General features: G+C 39.9%; 1 protein-coding gene across 7 annotated transcripts in view; it reads right to left on the bottom strand.

Moving 5' to 3' along the window:
* Nucleotides 1-23,188, bottom strand: part of mctp1a (multiple C2 domains, transmembrane 1a) — a 200,584-nt gene that overhangs the window by 120,963 nt on the left and 56,433 nt on the right. For all 7 annotated transcript variants that reach the window (XM_066711829.1, XM_066711833.1, XM_066711832.1 and 4 more), the window contains 2 exons: nt 21,223-21,337; nt 3,492-3,634 (listed from right to left, as the gene is read on the bottom strand). In XM_066711829.1, coding sequence (XP_066567926.1) covers nt 3,492-3,634; nt 21,223-21,337 — 258 coding nt within the window. The remainder of the gene's footprint in view (nt 1-3,491; nt 3,635-21,222; nt 21,338-23,188) is intronic.

Raw genomic sequence — 23,188 nt, 5'->3', positions numbered from 1 at the left:
AGAGCTCCCAATACACCATGCAGAATTAAGGTGGTATAACTTCCATAATGGTAAAGAAATGTCTGTTCCATCAGGTCTACAATTAGACTCACATTTAGGCTGCCAGTGAATATAACTTAATGGAGGTTCTGCCTGAGTCTGGGATATCACTCCCTTTGTACTGTGTCCTGAAAGGTCTGCTGCACCTGTGCTTGACACAGCTTGTCATCTTAATTGTAATTTCTTAGAGATTGCATAGGGGACATGAGACAACATCACTGCAAGCTCATGCTTAAACATTTCCTGTGCAGCTCAGGCTTGACCACAGCTCTTCAAAATAGTAACAGCACATGTGACAAGCCTGAGAAGTGTTCCTGAGCCCTACTAAGCCCCTTATGTAACACCTCTGTGCATCAATCCAGGCCCAACCATCCCATTAAGTGAGTAATATTACATTATTTAAAAACTATTGTCAACAATTAGGCTCCAATATGACAATTTTCAATTCTCTTTCTCTCTCTCGCAAATATTTTCAACCTCAAAAAGTGATCGTACTGTCAGAAAGGTTAAGAACCCCAGATCTAAAGCATTCTGATGATGTGGTGCCATTAATGCTATCTATGTTTTGTTTTCTCTTATTCACAGTTCTGAAATAACTGAACCACCATAAGCCCCTCTACCTGACAACCTGTGGAATAAACTGGCCTTCTGTTCCAGTTCAAAACCACTTTGTGTGGGAGAATACACAACATTTTGTCCAGCAAGGACTATAATTCATGCACAGTGCAATACAAGTCTTTCCAATGACTACATACCATAGTAATATGCTGCTTGAAATGCCAGCAGCCTCTTCAAAGAAACCTACAGAGGCAGGCCTGAACTGTGCACTGACTGCTGGTGCAGACTGCCGATTAATTTACAATACATTGCTCAGTGGTTTTATGTCTCAGGTAAAGGATGATGGATTATGTAGAGGTTAAGTGACTTGCTAATTTCCTACTTGTGGCTGAACACATTCAATTAATGCAATAACAAATAACGACCAGATTAATTTCCTGATAACTCAAAAAGAGCATCTAAGCTATACATACGTAAAATAAAAAGCGAGGGAATTATATATATATATATATATATATATATATATATATATATATATATATAGCATTTGAAGTGTTGAGAATTTGAATTTCAAAAAACAATTCCTGTATGCCTACACATTTCCCCCAAGAATTCAACTACATGTAAATTAATACAAAATTAATAGATATATTGGGGGTACTGTAGGCACAGCACTGCTGGGGCTCTCAGACATGGTTTAAGGAAAATCTAAAAAGGATGTGTGGAATAAAAGTGTTGCTTTACAAAAGAGACAAGGTAAACAAAACATATTTTTTGAGTCTTAACACACATTAAACACTGCAGTTTCCTCATCACACCACCTAGTGTGGCATCACTATATTCTATTCCTTCCCTTTTTATGTTTACAACCTATGCTACACTTTCAATGTGGGGAACAAAACATGGGGTGAAGAAACAAATCAAATAAAAATACAATTCTGAAAAGTCTTAGATAAATATTCACTCCCTTTCCTATGACACTCCTAGATAAGTTCAGGTGCAACCAATTGCCTTCAGAATGCACACAATAAGTTGTATGGAGTCCATCTGTGTGCAACAAAAGTGGTTCACATGATTTCAGATTATATACACCTGTATTTTTAAGGTCCCAAAGTTGGATAGTGCATTCAAAACAAAGATACCACCATGAGCACCATGGAGCTTTCAAAACAACTTTAAGATAAAGTTGTGGAAAGGTATAGATTAGGGAAGGGGAATTAAAATATTTCAAAGGCACCAAATATTCCTTGGAGCGCACCCAAACTGAGCAGCCAGGTACAAAGGGCAATGGTCAGAGAAGCCACCGTAAGGCCAAAGACAACTCTGAAAGATCTACAATGTTCCATGGCCAAGATGGGAGAAACTGTCTGTCTCAACAATATCTCAAATATTCCACAAATCTGGCCTGTATGGAAGATTGGCAAGAAGTAAGAAGTTCCTGGGAAAAAATATCCCTACTGTTGAGCATGGTGGTGGCATTGTCATGTTATTGTGATGCTTTGCAGTGGCAGGGACTGGGAAGCTTGTTAGGGTAGAGAACAAAATGAAAGGAGCTTAATACAGGCAAATTCTATAGGAAAACCTGCTTCGGTCTGCTAAACTTCTAAGACTGGGTTGGAAATTCAACTTTCAACAGTTAAAGCCTGGACTTGAATCTGTGGCAAGACTTGAAGATTGCTGTTTCCCAATGATCCCCATCCAGCCTGACTTGGCTTAAACAATTATGCCAAGAATAATTACTACCCAATTTCTTAGCAGACACCCTTATCCAGGGTGACTTACAATTATTACAACATATCACATTATTTTTACCTGTGTACCCATTTATACAGCTGGGCATTTACTGGAGCAATCTAGATAAAGTACCTTGCTCAAGGGTACAACATCAGTGCCCCACCTACTGGGGATTGAGCCCACAACCCTCCACTCTAGAGTCCAGAGCACTCGACTCTGCCACCCTTAAGAATGGGTGAATATTCCACAATACAGATGTGCAGGCCTGGTAGAGCCTTAACCCAAAAAACTCACAGCTGTAATTGCTACCAAAGGTGATTCTGTCAAGGGGTGATTCTGTCAGGGGGTAATTCTGTGATTCTGAACACTTCTCAAACCAAGATAATTTTTTTCCAATTCCTGAAAAAGTGCTTCAGTTCTGACAAGTTTATTGCATATTGTTAATTGACTTCAATCTTTGAAGCTGAAAATTTGGGAACATTTAAAAATAGACTGGATAGTATCCTTGGATCACTTAGTTATTAATGGACACCAAATGAGCACGATGGGTCCAATGGACTCCTCTTGTTTGTAAACGTTCTTATGTTCTTATGTTCTTAACATCCAGATCTATATTTTTTTGGGCTCAGACCTTAATCGTTTGAACTTAATTATGTTGACATCTCACCATATATTTTCTATTGGTTTCATATACACACAGATGCAACAGTGACAAACACCACCACCTAGTCATACCAACTTACCCACAAGCAGTATGCTTAGCAAAATCTGATACCTAACACTGACAAAATGAATTTCCGTGGGGAAATAAAGAAGTAAAAAAAAAACTGCTGTATTCATCAGGGTCTGAGTCAACATCCCTGGAGACATTCTGGGATGTGCTACAACAGTTTTCAATATTTTGTAGCTTTAGCACTTGCAAAGTCATGAAGGTTAAGATACTCTGATTTCCCATTCTACTGTTTGAGAGCATTAGAAATACAATAGCGGCCTTTTTGGATTAATACTTTCCATTATTGCACAGTCAATCAATCTAGAGTAGGACAATTAAAAGTGACAGTGATGATACTGGTCATGTGCCCTTTTCACAGCTGGCATACCACTGTAGTAAGGCATTAAAAATAAAAAATAAAATTGTCACTTTTAAAACTTGCACTCACCTTTACGTACAAGGGCTCTCTGAGGCTGTCCACAAGAAGGCTGACTTTCTCCTCCCAGATGGGGTTGAGGTTTTTGTGAATTGTTTTGCTTCTAAAAACTTCCTTCCCAGCGATTTTGAACTTTACATAAGGATCACTTGTTCCTATGAAAAACAACATAAAAAATAAGAAATAATTACTCATATGCACACATCACTCAGCCACAGATATATTGTGCAAAAACATCTATAAAGAGTTAGTATAAAATAATCAATATAAAGACACTAAATAAGTTTCCTTATTAGTAATTGGTTTTAATAAACTGACGCCCCACCACCACCACTCTTTCCACTAACTAAGACTAACTGCTAGAACACTATTGATTGGAGGTTTAATGCATTCAGCACCTTCACTCTGCAGTAAGCAGTGAGCTTGGTGTGTGATGATTGCTTGTGCAGAACATTTTATTTCCTTATGTTACTATGAATTCACCCCCCCACCCAGCTACTTCCAACAAAACTGAGTGATGTTATACTATAAGCAAATTTAGTTTTGCCTTACAGCATTTCTTCTTATCATGAGTTATTAAATATATTTTTTTTTCTTTTCAGGAATTAAATTTTTCATATTTGATCTGGATAAATATATAATTCCTATTGCATGTGAAATGTAATTGAGAAACAGTGCACAGATCACTAAAGTGACTTAATTGATGAGCTGGTAAAATAATGTCCTCTGTGGCTTTGCTCCAATCTCGGACCACCACTTAATTTCCTTCTCCCTTTCCCTTTCCCTTCCCTCCCTCCCCTCTCCACCCACTCCTTCTGTCACCTTCCGCCGAAATCTCCGCTCTGTCTCCCCCTCCACCCTTGCTTCCACTGCCCTCACTCTCTTGCCTTCCATTGATTGATGTTCAAATCTATCTGTCAACTGTGCTACCTCCTCTTTGTTCTCCTCCCTCACCTCCTCCCTTGACTCTCTCTGTCCTCTCACGTCTCGTCCTGCCCGTCCCTCCCCTCCTCAGCCTTGGCTCTCTGCTGTTCTCCGTGCAACCCGAACTAGTCTGCGTGACGCCGAACAAAAGTGGAAAAGGACCAAACTCCCAGCCGCCCTCGAACTCTACCGCTCTCTACTGTCCACATTCTCGTCCTCTCTCACCTCAGCCAAGAAGTCTTACTTCCAATCTCTCTTCGAATCCACTATCAACAACCCTCGCTAACTCTTCTCCACCTTCTCCTTCCTCCTTGCCCCCCCTCCCCCTCCTCCTCCCTCATCTCTCACTGCTGATGATTTCGCCTCCTTCTTCTCCTCCAAGATTGCAGACATCCGCAGGCTCTTCAATACTCCACCCTCATCTCCCATCACACCGAAACCTCCCACCGACCTAGCTTCCTTTTCTTCATTCTCACCTCTCTCAGATGCTGAAGTTTCTGCTCTCCTCCTACGTCACAAACCCACAACATGCAACCTGGACCCTCTCCCTTCTCGTCTCTTCCAAGCAACCGCTCCTGATCTTCTCCCCTTCATCTCCTCCCTCCTCAACTCCTCCCTCCTCTCTGGCTGTTTCCCCTCTGCATTTAAACAAGCTGCTGTCATCCCACTGCTCAAGAAACCAACCCTTGATGCCACCTCTCCTCAGAACTACCGCCCTGTCTCCCTACTTCCCTTCCTCTCCAAGACTCTTGAATGGGCGGTCCACCGTCAGCTCTCAGACTTTCTGTTCCAACACTCACTCCTTGATCCTCTGCAATCCGGCTTCCGCACAGCTCACTCCACTGAAACGGCTCTCCTGGCTGTCACTGACTCCCTCAGCCGCGCTTGGGCAGCCTCCCTCTCCTCAGTCCTCATCCTCCTTGACCTCTCTGCAGCATTTGACACCGTCGATCACTCCATCCTCCTCTCCTGCCTCGCTGACCTTGGCATCTCTGGGACTGCTCTCACCTGGTTCTCCTCCTACCTCAGCAACCAGTCCTAACAAGTGACATGGCGAGGCTCCTCATCCACCCCCCAACCTCTCCTCACAGGTGTTCCCCAAGGCTCCGTCCTGGGCCCGCTCCTGTTCTCTCTCTACACTCGCTCCCTGGGCCCCCTCATCACTTCCCATGGCTTCTCCTACCACTTATACGCTGATGATGCCCAGATCTTCCTGTCTTTTCCCTCTTCTGACCCTCTCATCCCCTCACGCATCTCTTCCTGCTTGTCTACCATTTCCGCCAGGATGCACTCGCACCACCTCAAGCTCAACCTCTCCCGCTCCTTCTCATCCCTGGCCCTTAAGTGTTGGAACGACCTGCCCACCGAAGTCAAAACAGCAGAGTCCTTGACCTCAGTCCGGCGCTTACTCAAGACGCATCTCTTCCGACAGCACTTGTAACATTAGTCCTCTATCCCTGCTAGATAGGACTTCAGCTTATTATGCTCCTCGCGTTCTTGATTGTTTTCCTCCTTGCTCCTTTTCCCGTAGCCCTAGTCTGTAACCCTACATCTTGACAGCACTTAGCTTTCACCGTCCAGGATGTAGGAAGTCTCTTACTGTACTTGTGTAAATTGTAATTGGAATTTTTAAAATGTATTATTTTGAATTGCTATGTTTTAGCTAAGTTGAATTTGTAATGATTGATGCCTTGTACTTCTCTGTATTTTTGCACTTATGTTGTAAGTCACCCTGGATAAGGGCGTCTGCCAAGAAATAAAAATAATAATAATAATAATAATAATAATAATAATAATATGTTGATATATCCTGATCAAAGTAACTCTGTAGGATTAAGCTTTACTACCATTAAACTTTATTAAGCCGGATTGCCTTCATTGTCTAGTTAGCCTGATTTATTGACCTCTTGCTTGTCCTCCCGACTATTGACTACTGGATCACCTATGAAATAGACCACCAGACCTTTTGCTCGTTTACAGACTTTGCCTATAGCCCGCACTTGGGTCCATCATCCCTGACTCTGTTGGCGTGACATTGGGATAAGTATATCCCCCCCGCCCCAATGGTATTTGTAATGCTTCAAAATGCTTCTTGTGTAAACTGCAAATCACCCTGGATTAGGTGGTCTGCTATTTATTTATTGAATTAAGCAATTAATTAATTCAAATATCATGCAGTTGTTAATGTTAATTTGCAGGGTTTGTATTGTTTAACCTAAAGGTATCATAATACACTCAAAAGCTATACCACTCGTAATGCACAGTGATGCCCTATGACATTTAGAATTACATTCACAAGCCTACTGATCTTCAGCCCTAAAATAGTTTTCTAAGTTTCTGTGCTGAACCTCCATCATTCCTCGACGTCACCCGAGAGCAGGCTCACTTCTAAGCCCTGCAGTCTAATACCGCGCTTCCACTGACTACGTTTAGGTGCACATTGCCAGGCCGTATCTAAGCCCTTTCATGTATTCAAAGGTGTGTGTGTGTGTGTGTTTGTTCCTTCTTGCTCCTACAGCCCTCTTCTCATCCTCTCCACTCCCTTGGGCTAACCACATGGCTGTACCTTACCACCACTTCTTATCACCACAACCATTCTTTCTTAGGGAAAGAATAACCAGATGATCTTTGTGTGTGAGACACCCAGTACATTACCTTGCACCTCTCACTGTGCCTTCTGCAGATCTCCAGGAACAATTACTATGCTGTTTTGTCAAGGTTGATCTTCATCATTGTCACACCATCATTACATTCTTCCTCCTATCGCCTCCAGAGGTCACAGTCTCCCAAATTCTAGTCTCCCTTTTTCCTGCATGTCAGCTCTGATTCACCTGGTCTATTGCTCATTTACACCTAATTACACCTGTTTTCCATTTCCCTGCTCTGCTACTCTGTGTATACATACCCCTTAGGTTCACAACCACATCGCAAAGTCTTGCTCTACCTTAGTGTGACAATTCCAAGCATTATGACCCAGCATTTGACTCCTAGTGTTCCTGACCCGTGCTTTCATCCCTGACTATCTATTCTTGTTTTCTCCCGACCAGCCTGTTCGCTCGCTGTATTTTGTCCACCAACCTACCGTCTTTTCCAGTGATGCTTCTAGAATAGCATTTATCATCACCCTTCTTACTGGGAGAGCACTTCAGTGGGCATCAGCTGTCTGGTCGCAGCAGGGCAAGATCACCCAGTCCCTGAAAGCTTTTCTCTCTCATTTTACTGAAGTGTTTAATCATCCTGTTGCAGGAAGGGAAGCTGGGGAGCAGCTCCTCGTCCTCCGTCAAGGATCATCCTGTGCAGCAGATTATGCTCTAAAATTCAGAATTCTGGTGGCTAGAAGTGAATGGGAAGTAAGGGCTTTAAACATTGGAAACATTATGCTTTGGGGGTGTTTTTCTGCTAAGGGGACAGGACAACTGCACCGCATCAAAGGGATGATGGACGGGGCCATGTACCATCAAATCTTGGGTGAGAACCTCCTTCTCTCAGGCCAGGGCATTGAAAATAGGTCGTGGATGGGTATTCCAGCATGACAATGACCCAAAACACACAAGCAAGGCAACAAAGGAGTGGCTCAAGAAGAAGCACATTAAGGTCCTGGAGTGGCCTAGCCAGTCTCCAGACCTTAATCCCATAGAAAATCTGTGGAGGGAGCTGAAGGTTCGAGTTGCCAAACGTCAGCCTTGAAACCTTAATGACTTGGAGAGGATCTGCAAAGAGGAGTGGGACAAAATCCCTCCTGAGATGTGTGCAAACCTGGTGGCCAACTACAAGAAACGTCTGACCTCTGTGATTGCCAACAAGGGTTTTGCCACCAAGTACTAAGTCGAAGGGGTCAAATACTTATTTCCCTCATTAACATGCAAATCAATTTATAACTTTTTTGAAATGTGTTTTTCTGGATTTTTTTGTTGTTATTCTGTCTCTCACTGTTAAAATACACCTACCATTAAAATTATAGACTGATCATTTCTTTGTCAGTGGGCAAACGTACAAAATCAGCAGGGGATCAAATACTTTTTTCCCCCACTGTAGTTTTTTATAATCAGATAGTTAACTGGGCCACAAAACACGGACACGTCCGCCAGTGGAAACAGGGCATTATATGACACTAGTATGGCAAAGTCACAGAAAGGGACTTTCCAGCATTCCTTTTTTGTATGGCAAAATAATCACCTGAATAAGGCCGACAACACTAATAGCTGATTAATTAATTAATTAATTAGCCGATAGACCACCCAATAAGAGAAAGAAGGAAGGAAATGCAGTCACATTCCCATGATGGTCTCCTGCAATCCTTCAGATGGTCAAAGCTGATTAATCAAGAGTAGCCTCATGAGTAGGACTAGCCTGAATCAGAAATGCTTACAGGTGCAAACATATCATGCAGAATACCAAATATTTGATCTGGATTACAGAACCACAATGTATGTACTTGGCATGTTTGTTTTTCTTTTCTAGACCTTTAGCACTCTACAATTGCTGTCTGTCTTTAATCCAGCATTATTGGAAATGTTAATTAATTAAAAATGTGGGCAATTAATTTGTATCACAGGTTACCTTTTGGTAGACCACTGGACTACAACACATAGTAATCTGTCAACCCCTGACTTAGAAACAATTTAATATGAATAATAATAAAACAATAAAAATACTGAGAAGCTTGTGTGTGTACTGATTTTATTTACTAAAGTTACAATATGCAAGCATGTTCCTGTTTTGATTTATACAACTAATTCTATGCCTTTTCTGACAGGATCTTGTACAAGATCTTAAACAGGATCCTGGCCAAGATTTCTACCAGGGTACCTACAATAGCATTGGATAGTTTATGACCAGCCCATAGAGTCAAAGCAAGGCCGTGAAGAGTGAATCACACTAAAATCAGAATTTCTTCAGTTCAGCTCAGAAGACACATAGCCGTTAAGATGCTGCTGATGTCAAAACATTGCCTCCAAACTGCTTAAATGCCCTTTTTTACACCACTCCCTTCCTCAGAGACCTGCTGTCTAATAAGCAATTAAAAAAATGCATCCTCTGTTTCATTACTCATGCAAAAGTGTCCAAACATGGGCAATTGCATAATGCTCTCCAAAGAAGAATGAATATGTATGCAGAACCACCTGCATTGATTAAAATTCCCCCTCCACACACAAATGATCAAGTAAGTAGGAAAGAAGACACACATTTGCCATCAAAAGCTTTAATTGTGAGGTAAGCGAACACCTGCATAATTCTTTTGCTTCTATTTTGTATAATTTGTTTCTATACTAAGTAGTCAATGAATACTGATCCATTGATCCATTGCATTAAAGCCATCAAAGCCTTCCAGTTCCATGCACCTTCTTGTCTTCCACATTGTCATCACAATAAGAACGTAATTATGGAATTGCCCTAAGCACAGATTCTAGGTAATGTGGCTTATTAAAGCTGTCTGGGGAAAGACGACTTTAGTAATCTCATAAAGATTGCAATAAACATAATGAAAACCTTCAAACCACTATTAACACAGAGAAACCTTTTAGTTTAACGAGCTTTCAAAACTCAGCAATTGACAGGTGCTCTTACACATACACATACATACAAAAAATGTAATACCCTTTCCTGTTAGTTTGATAAAACAGTAATATTTTTAGCAGCAACTTTGCGTTGACAGCACCAGTGTGAAACCTGTATCCACAGCTCATGAGGGTACCAGCTTGCATGTGTGAATCGTCACTGCATCTTTATTTTAAGCTACGAATTCATACATGCTCAAATTTGCTGAATGCCTCACAAGACTAGATGAGTGTTGTAAGTCAAATAATGACTGTTGCTTTACAACTCAAGTCAAATGTCCATGTGGGCTTTCAAAAAAGCTTACAAACGAGAGGAGGCCATTCGACCCATCATGCTTGTTTGGTGTCCATTAATAACTGAGTGATGCAAGGATCCTATCCAGTCTGATTTTAAATGTTCCCAAATTTTCACCTTCAACCACATTGCTGGGGAGTTTGTTCCAGATTGTGACAACCTTCTGTGTGAAGAAGTGTCTCCTGTTTTCCATCTTGAATGCCTTGAAGCCCAATTTCCATTTGTGTCCCCGGGTGCGTGTGTCCCTGCAGATCTGGAAAAGCTCCTCGGGTTTGATGTGGTCGATTCCTTTCATGATTTTGAAGACTTGAATCAAATCCCCAAGAAGTCTCCTTTGTTCCAGGGTGAAAAGGTTAAGTTCCCTCACTCTCTTCGAGTAGGAAATTCCCTTTAAACCTGGAATAATCTGGTTGCTCGCCTCTTTCTTGAAGTGTGGAGCCCAGAACTGTACACAGTATCCAGTTGAGCTCTAACTAGCGCATTGTACAGTCTGAACATTACTGCCCTTGTTCTCAATTCTACACTTTTGACAATATACCCTAGCATTGTGTTTGCCTTTTTATATTGCTTCCCCACCACAAATTAGTTAATTAGCAGCATGGAGTGTTTGTGGCTAGAGAAAGTGAGGAGTCCACATAGACTCCTAGGTCTTTCTCATGAGTTACTTAATCTAGTTCTATTCCTCCAAAAGTGTACTTATAGTGGACATTTTTGTGTAATACCTTGCACTTGTCCACATTTCATCTGCCAGGTGTTAGCCCACACCTGAATATTATCCCTTTCAAACACTAACCACTAACAACCTCACTCCAGTTAGAAGCAACTCCAAATCCATCTACTTCCATTACCCTGCCTACAGCTTCCAATTTGAGAATCAGTCTTTGGTGTGGAACCTTATCAAAAACTTTCTGAAAATCTAAGTATATCATATCATATCCTTTCACATGATCTACAGCTGCAGTTGCATGTTAAAAAAATTCTAATAAATTAGTAAGACATGAACTGCCTCATCTAAACCCATGTTGACTATCTCCAAGAATATGTTTTTCATTAAGATGCTACTGTATTTTCTGTCTAATAATTATTTCCAACATTTTACAGGTGATGCAGGTGAGACTGATTGGTCTGTAATTTCCTGGCTCAGTTTTGTCCCCTTTCTTGTGGATTGGTATGACATTTGCATTTGTCTTCCAGTCAGTAGGCACATCCCCTGTTCTAAGTGTCATTTGGAATAGTTTAGTTCCCTCATTTCTTTAAGTACTGTTGGGAATATACCATTGTTTGTTTTCCAAAATACTTAAATTTTTGCCCTTTATCTGTTTCACTTCCTCCTTTATTGACCTCTTGCTGTTATAGTATTGAAAAAAGCTCTTTGCATTAGTTTTAGCTCCAAGAGCCATGTTTCTTTGTATTTTGTTTCATCCCCATCCCTTTTGTATGTGCTACACAACATTTTCTTTCTCTTGATATTTTTTGCATACTTATATTAAACCATTTTGGCCAGTTTTTTTGGTCCTCAATTTGCTACGTTTTGGTACTAATTTCTCCTGAGCCTCAAGTAGTATATTCTTAAAATATAACCAACTCAATCTGTATCCAGTGTGATCCAGTCTACCTCTTCTAAGTGCCGCCTCATACCTTCAAGGTTTGCTTTTCTAAAATTGTAGATCATTGTTTTAGACTTGGTCCTTGTTGTTTGAAAGAATGCCTCAAAGCTAACCATATTGTGATCACAGTTTGCCATTGGTTCTCTAACTAGTGTCCCTCTGACTCGATCTTGGTCATTTGAAAACATCAACTCAATGCATGCTCTCTCTCTGGTTGGTTCCCTGACAAATTGAGTTAGAAAGCAGTCATTTACCATCTCAACCATTTTGATTTCTGCTTATGTAGTCCCAACTGGGCTTTCCCAGTTCACATCCTTGCTACTGCAGTCCTGATTACATTGTACAATGAAACATCTTGCTGAGTATCTGAGTTGGGTGGTCTGTAACACACTCCTACCACTAATGCTCCGGATCGTTTAAACCACAAGATTCTGTTTCGTTACTGGGATCTAATTTGAGTTCTTCTGCCTCAGTGTCATTTTTGACATATAATGCTACCCCACCACCTCTTCGATTTTGCCTGTCTCTCCTAAACTGTGTGTATGTGTGTACTGTGTGTAAACCTGTATTCATCCCCATCATTTTTTGTAAGCCATGTTACGGTCACTCTTATAACATCATAGTCACATGCCAGCACTGTGGCTTCTAGGTCTAACATCTTGTTCCTTATACTCCGGGCATTGAGGTACAAACATTTCAGGACTTTCCTACTTGCAGTTTACATTTGTTTCTCCCATCTCCCATTGTCAGAAGATGTTGGTAAAATCATTCACCCTGTGATGTAAAATTATATATAAAGAGAGACCCCACGCTTGAAAATGAAATCAAGAAATGTATAGTATAATGTAATACGGTGCGTATTACCAAACAAATATATTCAAAAATTATGCATTTAATAAGTTCAACAACATATTGCGGCCATAGCAACTAGAACACACAAAAGTAATCATGTTATATCCACTTCTGAATCCTCCTTCTTCTCTTGGTTGGGCAAAGTCTGGGTTGTTTTGAAATGTATGTGACCTGAACAGTTCTGCACATCCCTGGACCCTGGGGTAGGAAAAGTACTGTGAGAAAACCTCTTGTTGTCTCCCTATATTTTTTACCCTGAAACCTTTATCAAGTAGACACTCTATAATGGATACATGCATGTGTAGCAAGTCGTTCTTTTGTAATGCACAGTATGTTTACCTTTTAAGTCCTTAATATAAGCCATTATTTGACTGGTTATGTCTAAAATGTGATTATAAAAGTATTGATCCCATAATCCACTGCACAATGTCTCCCTAATGTACTAAAACACCTATATGTTTGGCAGAAACGTTCCAAAAATAAATGATACATTAATTACATTAATACAATGTTATATTGTTAAACCTTGTACTCACAATCTGGAGTATTTAATTAAAAAAAAAAAAAAAAACCTGTGTCTTGCCAATGTCCTTTATTTAACGACTCAAGATGTAGAGTTTTAAACATTCAAGCTATCACTGCAGATCGAAGGGACCATTTGATTTAAAAATTGGTTTTGAAGCAAATAATATTGACATGGATCTTCAACCTAAAACCTTATTTCAATCATTTAATAGTATTATACAGTAAAAGCTACTTCAGTTATTAGGAAAACATGTTTTTGTCTCAATGTCAAATGCCAAAATCAAATGTTGACACAAAGTCTTCTTTTTGTCATGACATGTCTCCTTAAGGTAGGTTACAGGAATATATGGTTAATAGTCACTTGGCCTATATATCTTTGAGGCATAGTCCATGGTATAGTGTATGGTCTCTCTCTCTTTCTCTCTCTCTCTCTCTCTCTGAGAGAGAGTTGTTACTGAGACAAGAGTACCTCAAATCCAGCCATCAAGGGCTCCACTTAAGCAGGTTTTAGAGGCTCTCAACTGCATTAGACACTAGAAAAGGAGTTGAACTTGGTTCAAATAAGTAACTATTTATGTATGTGTTTACTTATATTAAAGTATAATTAATCACATATATACAGTGAGGGAAAAAAGTATTTGATCCCCTGCTGATTTTGTACGTTTGCCCACTGACAAAGAAATGATCAGTCTATAATTTTAATGGTAGATGTATTTTAACAGTGAGAGACAGAATAACAACAATAAAATCCAGAAAAATGCATTTCAAAAAAGTTATACATTGATTTGCATGTTAATGAGGGAAATAAGTATTTGACCCCCTATCAATCAGCAAGATTTCTGGCTCCCAGGTGTCTTTTATACAGGTAACGACCTGAGATAAGGAGCACTCTTTTAAAGGGAGTGCTCCTAATCTCAGCTCGTTACCTGTATAAAAGACACCTGTCCACAGAAGCAATCAATCAATCAATCAGCCAAGCAGCTTGGTGAGAAGGTGACAACAGTTGGTGCGATTATTCGCAAATGGAAGAAACACAAAATAACTCCCTCGGTCTGGGGCTCCATGCAAGATCTCACCTCGTGGAGTTTCAATGATCATGAGAACGGTGAGGAATCAGCCCAGAACTACATGGGAGGATCTTGTTAATGATCTCAAGGCAGCTGGGACCATAGTCACCAAGAAAACAATTGGTAACACACTACGCCGTGAAGGACTGAAATCCTGCAGCGCCCGCAAGGTCCCCCTGCTCAAGAAAGCACATGTACAGGCCCGTCTGAGGTTTGCCTATGAACATCTGAATGATTCAGAGCAGAACTGGGTGAAAGTGATGTGGTCAGATGAGACCAAAATCGAGCTCTTTGGCATCAACTCAATCTGATAAGAACCAGTTTTCTCCAGCAATTTGAGCTTGATACATCGTACAAACCCCCCTTATATTAAACATTACGTATGCTTTAATTCTCCCCGGTTTGACTATATTTGGGTCTTCCTGAGCAGTTGTCAGGCAGAAACCGAACTTGCACTCATCACAGGACAGACATGTGGCCCTGTTATCTTCCTCTCCTGTCTGGTGTGCATAAAAGTGCCTGTAGTTTGTAACTTCTCTAAGACTGTTCTTGAGATCGCCTCTTGAACCTCTTCCTTGCAGCTGCTTGTAATAAAAACCTTTGATTGGAAATATATATCTCTCTCCGGATTTCTGCGATTCTTCACTTATATTTATTTTAAAAAACTTTTTTTTTCAGTTGAGTGATTCCAATGAGCTGACAAACATAGTTAAACTTCACAGATGTTTTTGACTGTGAGAATATGCTCATGTTGAATTGGATAACTACGTTACTTTTAACTTGGAATGGCAATGGCATTAAAACTATCCTGATCTATATCCTGATCCTATATCTGAACAAAACAAGAGAAACATTTATACTTTTGTTTTGTAAGTGACACTTGACAAATTTTTCAGTTTGTGAATGTTTGTGTTTGTTTATATTGTATTTCATGTTCTCTGCCTCCTATTGACTGCCTCTCTTACGTTTTTCAGTTACAGTGCTGACACAACCTTTTTTTGATGTTTGAATTCCTAACCTACTGTGGCCTCAGCTACAGTAGTCCTCCATCAGGGCACAACTGAAATGTTCACTTTCCATCCTGCCCTCACTCTCTATACAGGCAGGACACTGCCATGACAGTGGTTAATTGCGGCTCAGCACAGTGATAAATTAATCTCTGACGATCATCAATCTTTTCTCCACCCTATATACTGCACACATGCTGCAAGAAAAAGAACTGAAGCCAGTGCTGGCCTGGTGCCCTGTTCTAGTGTGGAGGAGGAGAGAGCTACAGCAGGCTGCAGAAGGTGGTTTGTATGCAGGGCAGCTTGCAGATAACATGTTAGTCTGTAACAGAGTTGGGCAGTGTGCCACTATCAGAGAATAAAACTGCAGAGCTCTCCAGCAACCAAGCATTATTGCACACATTATGAACACAGGTACTGCAGAAGGGAGCTCCTTAATTCACAGAATGACGAAACTGTCTCTGCTTCTGTCGAATATGTTTTCAACGTCTATATTGTAGCACATGACTGCTCAGTGATGTGATCCATGCAATAACATATTATACCCCGTTTCCACTGGCCACATTTAGGTGCACCTCAGCCTGGCCAGGCCGAGGTGCACCTAAACAGTGCTGCCTGCACACTTGGTGGTGTGGTTTTCATACACCAAACTGTGAAACACCAAATCAATAGACAGTCCTACATCTGTAATAAAGAAAGAGCAGTTAATCCCCTCATTTGCAGGCAATCAATAGGCCAAAAGCACAACACAGACCATCAATACGAGGTGGAGAAAAAAAACATGGTTTGAGGTCAGGTCAGGCTGAATTGGCAGTTCAGTGAAAGTTCGGTTTAAAATGTTGTGGTGCTACATTCAGAAATAATCTAATTAAACATTAAACTCTCCCCAGCACATTAAAATACAAAGAACAATATACACCTGCTGCTATCGTCATGTGAAACAGTGAGACCTGATGTGATGATGGCCAGTACTTCTTCCATTGGCTGTTGCAAAACATCTCAATGACGAAGGTAACAACAAACCAATCCATCACTGCATTTATAAACACAAATACACATAAACACAAACCTTCTGTCACCCCCTATCCAGTTACTAGGAATATAATCACATAATCATATAAAGGCCCTGCTGCGGTTTTCTTTTTTTTCTTTTGAAAGCTCATGTAACAAGACAATTAGCTTGTGTGAACTGATAAGGCAACAACAGTGTCATCAATTCAGGAGTAGGAGGTGATGACTAAATTGCATTGTTAATTAAGCAGTGCTTCCTACTGCATTTATCTTGTCATTGGCAGCTTCAAAGAAAATGCTTGAAATGAATTGAAAAGAGAAGAAAAAGACAAAAAAGAGAAACACCTTGTTGTAATTATTATTATTGTCATTATTATTATTATTATTATTATTATTATTATTATTATTATCTCCTTCAGACACATAGTTAGTATTTATGCCAGTAAGTGGACAACTGAAGTGGAGTCATTATTTACCTATATGTAATGTTAGCTCCGATAAATACTCTGCAGGAATTCCAATTGAAACAGTATGATATATTAATTCCTTTAACAGGGTATAAAAATGCATAGCATGCTGCAAAATGCAGTTTTAAAAATAATGTATTTCCTCCTCGTGGAAGATTTATCACTAGCCATGCACAGATGCTATTTTACTTTAATATTTTTCCTTCTTGTGGCAAAAAGAGGTATATTACTATGATTCTACAATGAATTTGAAACAACGCGCACTACTTCTGAAATATGGCACAGAATTTGCATAATTAATGTAATATGCATAGACTGAATTAGCAGAGGAACACGCTGTAATCATGTAGGAAATTAAACGTGTTTTCAAATTTGGAAAAATGAGGAAGAATACAGCTTTGGACTATAATGTATTTTGTCTTTCAAAATAACATGTTTTATTTTTGTACATGAAGAATGATCCTATAATAGCACCTGATCAGCACAGCCCAAACAAGAGCCAAATCCACTTTCTCAAAAGAGCAGAAGTAAGGGATTCATACACTGTTCATGACTAGGGGTGTGATGTCACTGCAACAATCATATATTACATTAACAAATTACGAACATTTTACTAATATCAATGCAATTATTCAATCTTTAAGTCTTTACCTCTCCTGAGATGTCAGTGACCCTGAACCCGTGGGAACCTTTGTGTGACCTCCAAACTCCTCTTTCTCTCGTAAATTAATAATAATCCCTACCCCCCTCCCAAAATTTGATCTTCCCAATCAAGGGACATTTGCTGACACTCACAGCACAGGTGTCCTCTCTCTGCAATACAATGGGAATCTTTCACTGGGGCTCAAGAGAAAGAGATGTTGTGAACAACGGCATGTAGCTTATTGGTCCAACAGATATAAGGGTATAATGGGTATCCTATCACAGTCAAAAGGTGGAAGGCCTCTTCCATTAAAACTACCTAGATTTCTTGAACCAGAATCTTGAATCTAGCACGGAAATAGGAGATTTATACTCCATCAAAGTGTTCTGGATAGTTGTTGAAGGCGTTTACATTAGATATTTATTGTATGCATCTCCCTTCTAAAAGAAATCCCATCTGTCACTGGAGAAGGAAGAAGAGAGCTACACGAATCACATTTGAGTGGGTAATGCAACCTGGGCAGATGTTCAGATATTTAGAGGGCTTGAGGAAATGCTGGCTGCCTGTAAAGGAGATAGAAATGTCCCTACAGATTAAAAAATCACATCTCTTCAAATAAAATAAAAAAGCTGCTTTAGATCACCTACACTAAATGAGTGGGTATACCACAGAATTAAATTGATCTACTTTATCCGAAAACAGACAACAGAATAATTTTTCAACAACCCATTTTTAAAGCCCCAAAAACAATATTTGTTCGGTGCCATAGTTATTCATCAAAGTGTATTATTTTATTCCTAAATTCAGACTTTGTAATTATTATTTATTAGGGATGAAATGTCAATTTCCTAAATATTCAGGAATTCAGTCTGGAATTAGTGTTTGGTTTCCAATAACCCTATTATTAGAATGCAACACTTCCTAAGAAGCTTGACACTGTGAGGCTTTTTCCAACTCTCCATACTTTTAAAGTGTAAGGAGACATGCTTTATTACATTAAGATCAATCAAAGTGGCAGTCATCATTCCATTGTTTTAATATTCGACTTGAAACATTTTTTATACTGAAGAATTTAAAATATCACCTGCAGTGACCAAGATGTTGTATGGTGTTCTTCAAACATTGTTCCTTTGCTCAAAGTTTTTTGGGGACCAGAGCAGTGTTGCACTTCCACACTACAGACAAGAGGGGGCAGTGCATTTTCACATTGCACAATTTCCCTTGGTACGACACACCTACGTTTCTAATTGTAATCAGCATCAATTCAGGTGAGTAATGCTGTTATTAGCTGCCATTATCAAAAAGGCAGTTGGTTGCCCTCAGCAGATCTCAGAAACAACAGGTAATTATTCTTTTTTAGGACAAGGTCAACAGAAGTCAAGGTAAGGTGCAGCTACCATGCAGCTATTGGAGCAAAACCTACAATAGTAAAGGTAATAAATTGCAGTGATCAATACGTAAGGTTTATGTTGGTAATGTTATGCCTAACGTCTACATTTAAAAATAATTAAACAAACAAACAATATGAACATGGGCAGAATATGTGATTGCAGTTCAAAAAGCCACAGCCATAGTCCAGAAAATATATATATTTTTTTATTGTCTTATTACAGAAACGTGCATCAGCAAATACTGGGCCTATCTACTGTCTTCTACAAAAGATCATACTTAATAGATTACTTTCACATACTATTTTGTTCCTAAGGGCTTAATTGAACTTATTCTCTATGGACTTTATATGGAACAAGGAATGTTTCAGGTTAAATAGGCTGATTCCAACCTCATCAGGAGACTTAACATTCTGTTATATATACACTCACCTAAAGGATTATTAGGAACACCATACTAATTCTGTGTTTGACCCCCTTTCGCCTTCAGAACTGCCTTAATTCTACGTGGCATTGATTCAACAAGGTGCTGAAAGCATTCTTTAGAAATGTTGGCCCATATTGATAGGATAGCATCTTGCAGTTGATGGAGATTTGTGGGATGCACATCCAGGGCACGAAGCTCCCATTCCACCACATCCCAAAAATGCTCTATTGGGTTGAGATCTGGTGACTGTGGGGGCCAGTTTAGTACAGTGAACTCATTGTCATGTTCAAGAAACCAATTTGAAATGATTCGACCTTTGTGACATGGTGCATTATCCTGCTGGAAGTAGCCATCAGAGGATGGGTACATGGTGGTCATAAAGGGATGGACATGGTCAGAAACAATGCTCAGGTAGGCCGTGGCATTTAAATGATGCCCAATTGGCACTAAGGGGCCTAAAGTGTGCCAAGAAAACATCCCCCACACCATTACACCACCACCACCAGCCTGCACAGTGGTAACAAGGCATGATGGATCCATGTTCTCATTCTGTTTACGCCAAATTCTGACTCTACCATCTGAATGTCTCAACAGAAATTGAGACTCATCAGACCAGGCAACATTTTTCCAGTCTTCAACTGTCCAATTTTGGTGAGCTTGTGCAAATTGTAGCCTCTTTTTCCTATTTGTAGTGGAGATGAGTGGTACCCGGTGGGGTCTCCTGCTGTTGTAGCCCATCCGCCTCAAGGTTGTACGTGTTGTGGCTTCACAAATGCTTTGCTGCATACCTCGGTTGTAACGACTGGTTATTTCAGTCAAAGTTGCTCTTCTATCAGCTTGAATCAGTCGGCCCACTCTCCTCTGACCTCTAGCATCAACAAGGCATTTTCGCCCACAGGACTGCCGCATACTGGATGTTTTTCCCTTTTCACACCATTCTTTGTAAACCCTAGAAATGGTTGTCCGTGAAAATCCCAGTAACTGAGCAGATTGTGAAATACCCAGACCGGCCCGTCTGGCACCAACAACCATGCCACGCTCAAAATTGCTTAAATCACCTTTCTTTCCCATTCAGACATTCAGTTTGGAGTTCAGGAGATTGTCTTGACCAGGACCACACCCCTAAATGCATTGAAGCAACTGCCATGTGATTGGTTGGTTAGATAATTGCATTAATGAGAAATTGAACAGGTGTTCCTAATAATCCTTTAGGTGAGTGTATATGTATGCAGGGAACACAGGGAACAAATTGCTTGTGTCTAATTGAACCTAAACCCTAATTGTTTGTGCACACTGTTCTTAAAGTCATTTTCACTTTCATTTCTCATCTCTGACCATTCCGCTTGCCTTTAATGCAGTAATTAGCATTGTAAGACTGTTTCTGCTAATTAAATCATGGAGTCGATAATGAGGGGAAAAGATCCATTCTCTAAAGTTTGTTTGAATGGAGGAAGTGGTGGCACTAGGTTGCCTGATTAAAAAGCAATGCCTTTTCCTTGTTAAATCTAATAACATATATAATTAGTAAGGAAATTAGAGGAGAGCAATTAGACCTATACACTGGGATGGGTCTGTCTGAACCACAGCCTCAAGATACCTAGCAGCGCATATATTATTTCCATGTGTTTGTCCATTAAATCAGTTACACAGTCGAGGAGCTCATTTTGAAGTGTATTATAAACAATCAGCCCAAAAGACATTTAACAGCAAGTATGTGCATCAGATACTAAAACTCCTGTACTTAATACCCTAACTCTACAGTACACTGCATACACCTTCAAAGATGGAATCAGTCCCAACTGCAAAGGCTCAGTTATGCAGTGAATACGAAACAGAAGACTGAAGGGAAATATCTATGAGATAATCATATATTGTATTGTTGTAAAAGTACATTATTGGGCATTTATTTAAAAAACACCAGGATGATCAAAAGGGAAACCACAGTAACAACAGAAAAACCAAAAGCCCTTACCTCCTCTGTCCCGAATGGCTAAATTATGTCCCCTCTTCAGTATGATATCCAATTGGAACATTCCTGCATTTGTGGTTGAGGGATCTGCATTACTTGGCCCAACTATACTGATGCCCTGCAGGGGGAGAGAGAGGAATCAGAGATGAATCACAACAGAATCTCCAGCACAGATTCACGTGCTAACAGTGACGTCAGTCTGCGTTCCAGTTCACAGCCTGGGATTTTCTACCTCTTGGCAGTCGAGCAGTTCTCGCTCACTTGTAGCCTAAAATTGTAAAACACAACACAGCACAGACAACAAAAATCAATCTCAGCATGAAAGCAAGGTTGGGGGGGGAAGAAAGACAGGTGCTTTGTCAGTATTGTTAAGGATCCCTGTCTGCCATCTTTTCTCATAAGAGGGTGAAACATTAGTCCATTATGATAACAAATCCCATATCTATTATATAATTGGCAAAATAGATCCTTAGTGTTTAAGTCACACACTTTACTGCTTGTTTAATTCCATTCCATTCGCTAGATGAAAGGTATTTAAGTATTTAAAAAAATCAAATCTGCATTTAACTAATATAAAATAAGGCAAGAATAGTAAAGTGGCATTAACAAGTAAATTCCATTAGGTAGCTGTCAGCTCTGCATAATTACATTTCTGCTTGTTGCTGAACCATCCTATAACTCCTAATTCAAATACCCACTGATCTTTGTTTGACACTAACTTAGTTTTGAGAATTGAATCACTATTTTCTATTACAGCTAGATGGAAGACCACATCAAACAACCCCGCAGAGGAGACAGACTTGTCTCGTAAATTCAAAGCCCAGGACTTAGAAGCAGAACAGAATGAATAGAAAAATAAATAAGTGCCCTGTGATGAAATGAAAACAATAACCAACTAATACAATAACATATGATGTTGTTAAAAGTCAAAACTGGAAGAATTTCACTGCTTGCTTTAAATATTTGTATCACAGTGTATAGATGTCCTAACAGAAGGTACAAGGCATTCACAATCCCTGAACTACTGACACACAAATGGCACACTATAAAAGTACAAAAAGTGCAAAAAGGTACCAGTCAATTACAAGAGTATAGTATATCCAGGATTCAACAAATAATTTTTATTTATTTTTAAATACATTAGTACCACAGAGGGTTAAGAGTACAATGCTGCTGCTCGACAACATACTTTGGATATCTTAAGTCGTGAATTGAGTGGGTTTTCTCCATACATCGTTATGCTTTTGATATTTTAAAGAACTATAAATAGTTGCCAATGCAGAAGCCTGCAGCACTGACTCTATAGAATATCGAGTTGCTCTGTGTGGTTCTTTCCTGTACATTTGAACAGTGGGCAGTGATGTGTGGGGGAGTAGCTCTTTGAGAAAGTCTCTGTGAGGGAAACCCTGAGGGGATTCCCAAGCATACAAACACATACAGTGAGGGAAAAATGTATTTGATCCCCTGCTGATTTTGTACGTTTGCCCACTGACAAAGAAATGATCAGTCTATAATTTTAATGGTAGGTGTATTTTAACAGTGAGAGACAGAATAACAACAAAAAAATCCAGAAAAACGCATTTCAAAAAAGTTATACATTGATTTGCATGTTAATGAGGGAAATAAGTATTTGATCCCCTATCAATCAGCAAGATTTCTGGCTCCCAGTGCTCCTAATCTCAGCTCGTTACCTGTATAAAAGACACCTGTCCACAGAAGCAATCAATCAATCAGATTCCAAACTCTCCACCATGGCCAAGACAAAAGAGCTGTCCAAGGATGTCAGGAACAAGATTGTAGACCTACACAAGGCTGGAATGGGCTACAAGACCATCACCAAGCAGCTTGGTGAGAAGGTGACAACACTTGGTGTGATTATTCACAAATAGAAGAAACACAAAATAACTGTCAGTCTCCCTCGGTCTGGGGCTCCATGCAAGATCTCACCTCGTGGAGTTTCAATGATCAT

The sequence above is a fragment of the Amia ocellicauda genome, chromosome 8, assembly GCF_036373705.1.
Source record: "Amia ocellicauda isolate fAmiCal2 chromosome 8, fAmiCal2.hap1, whole genome shotgun sequence".
Classification (NCBI taxonomy): domain Eukaryota; kingdom Metazoa; phylum Chordata; class Actinopteri; order Amiiformes; family Amiidae; genus Amia; species Amia ocellicauda.
The sequence above is the reverse complement of the archived record's forward strand: the minus strand, read 5'-3'. Positions and strand labels throughout refer to the sequence as shown.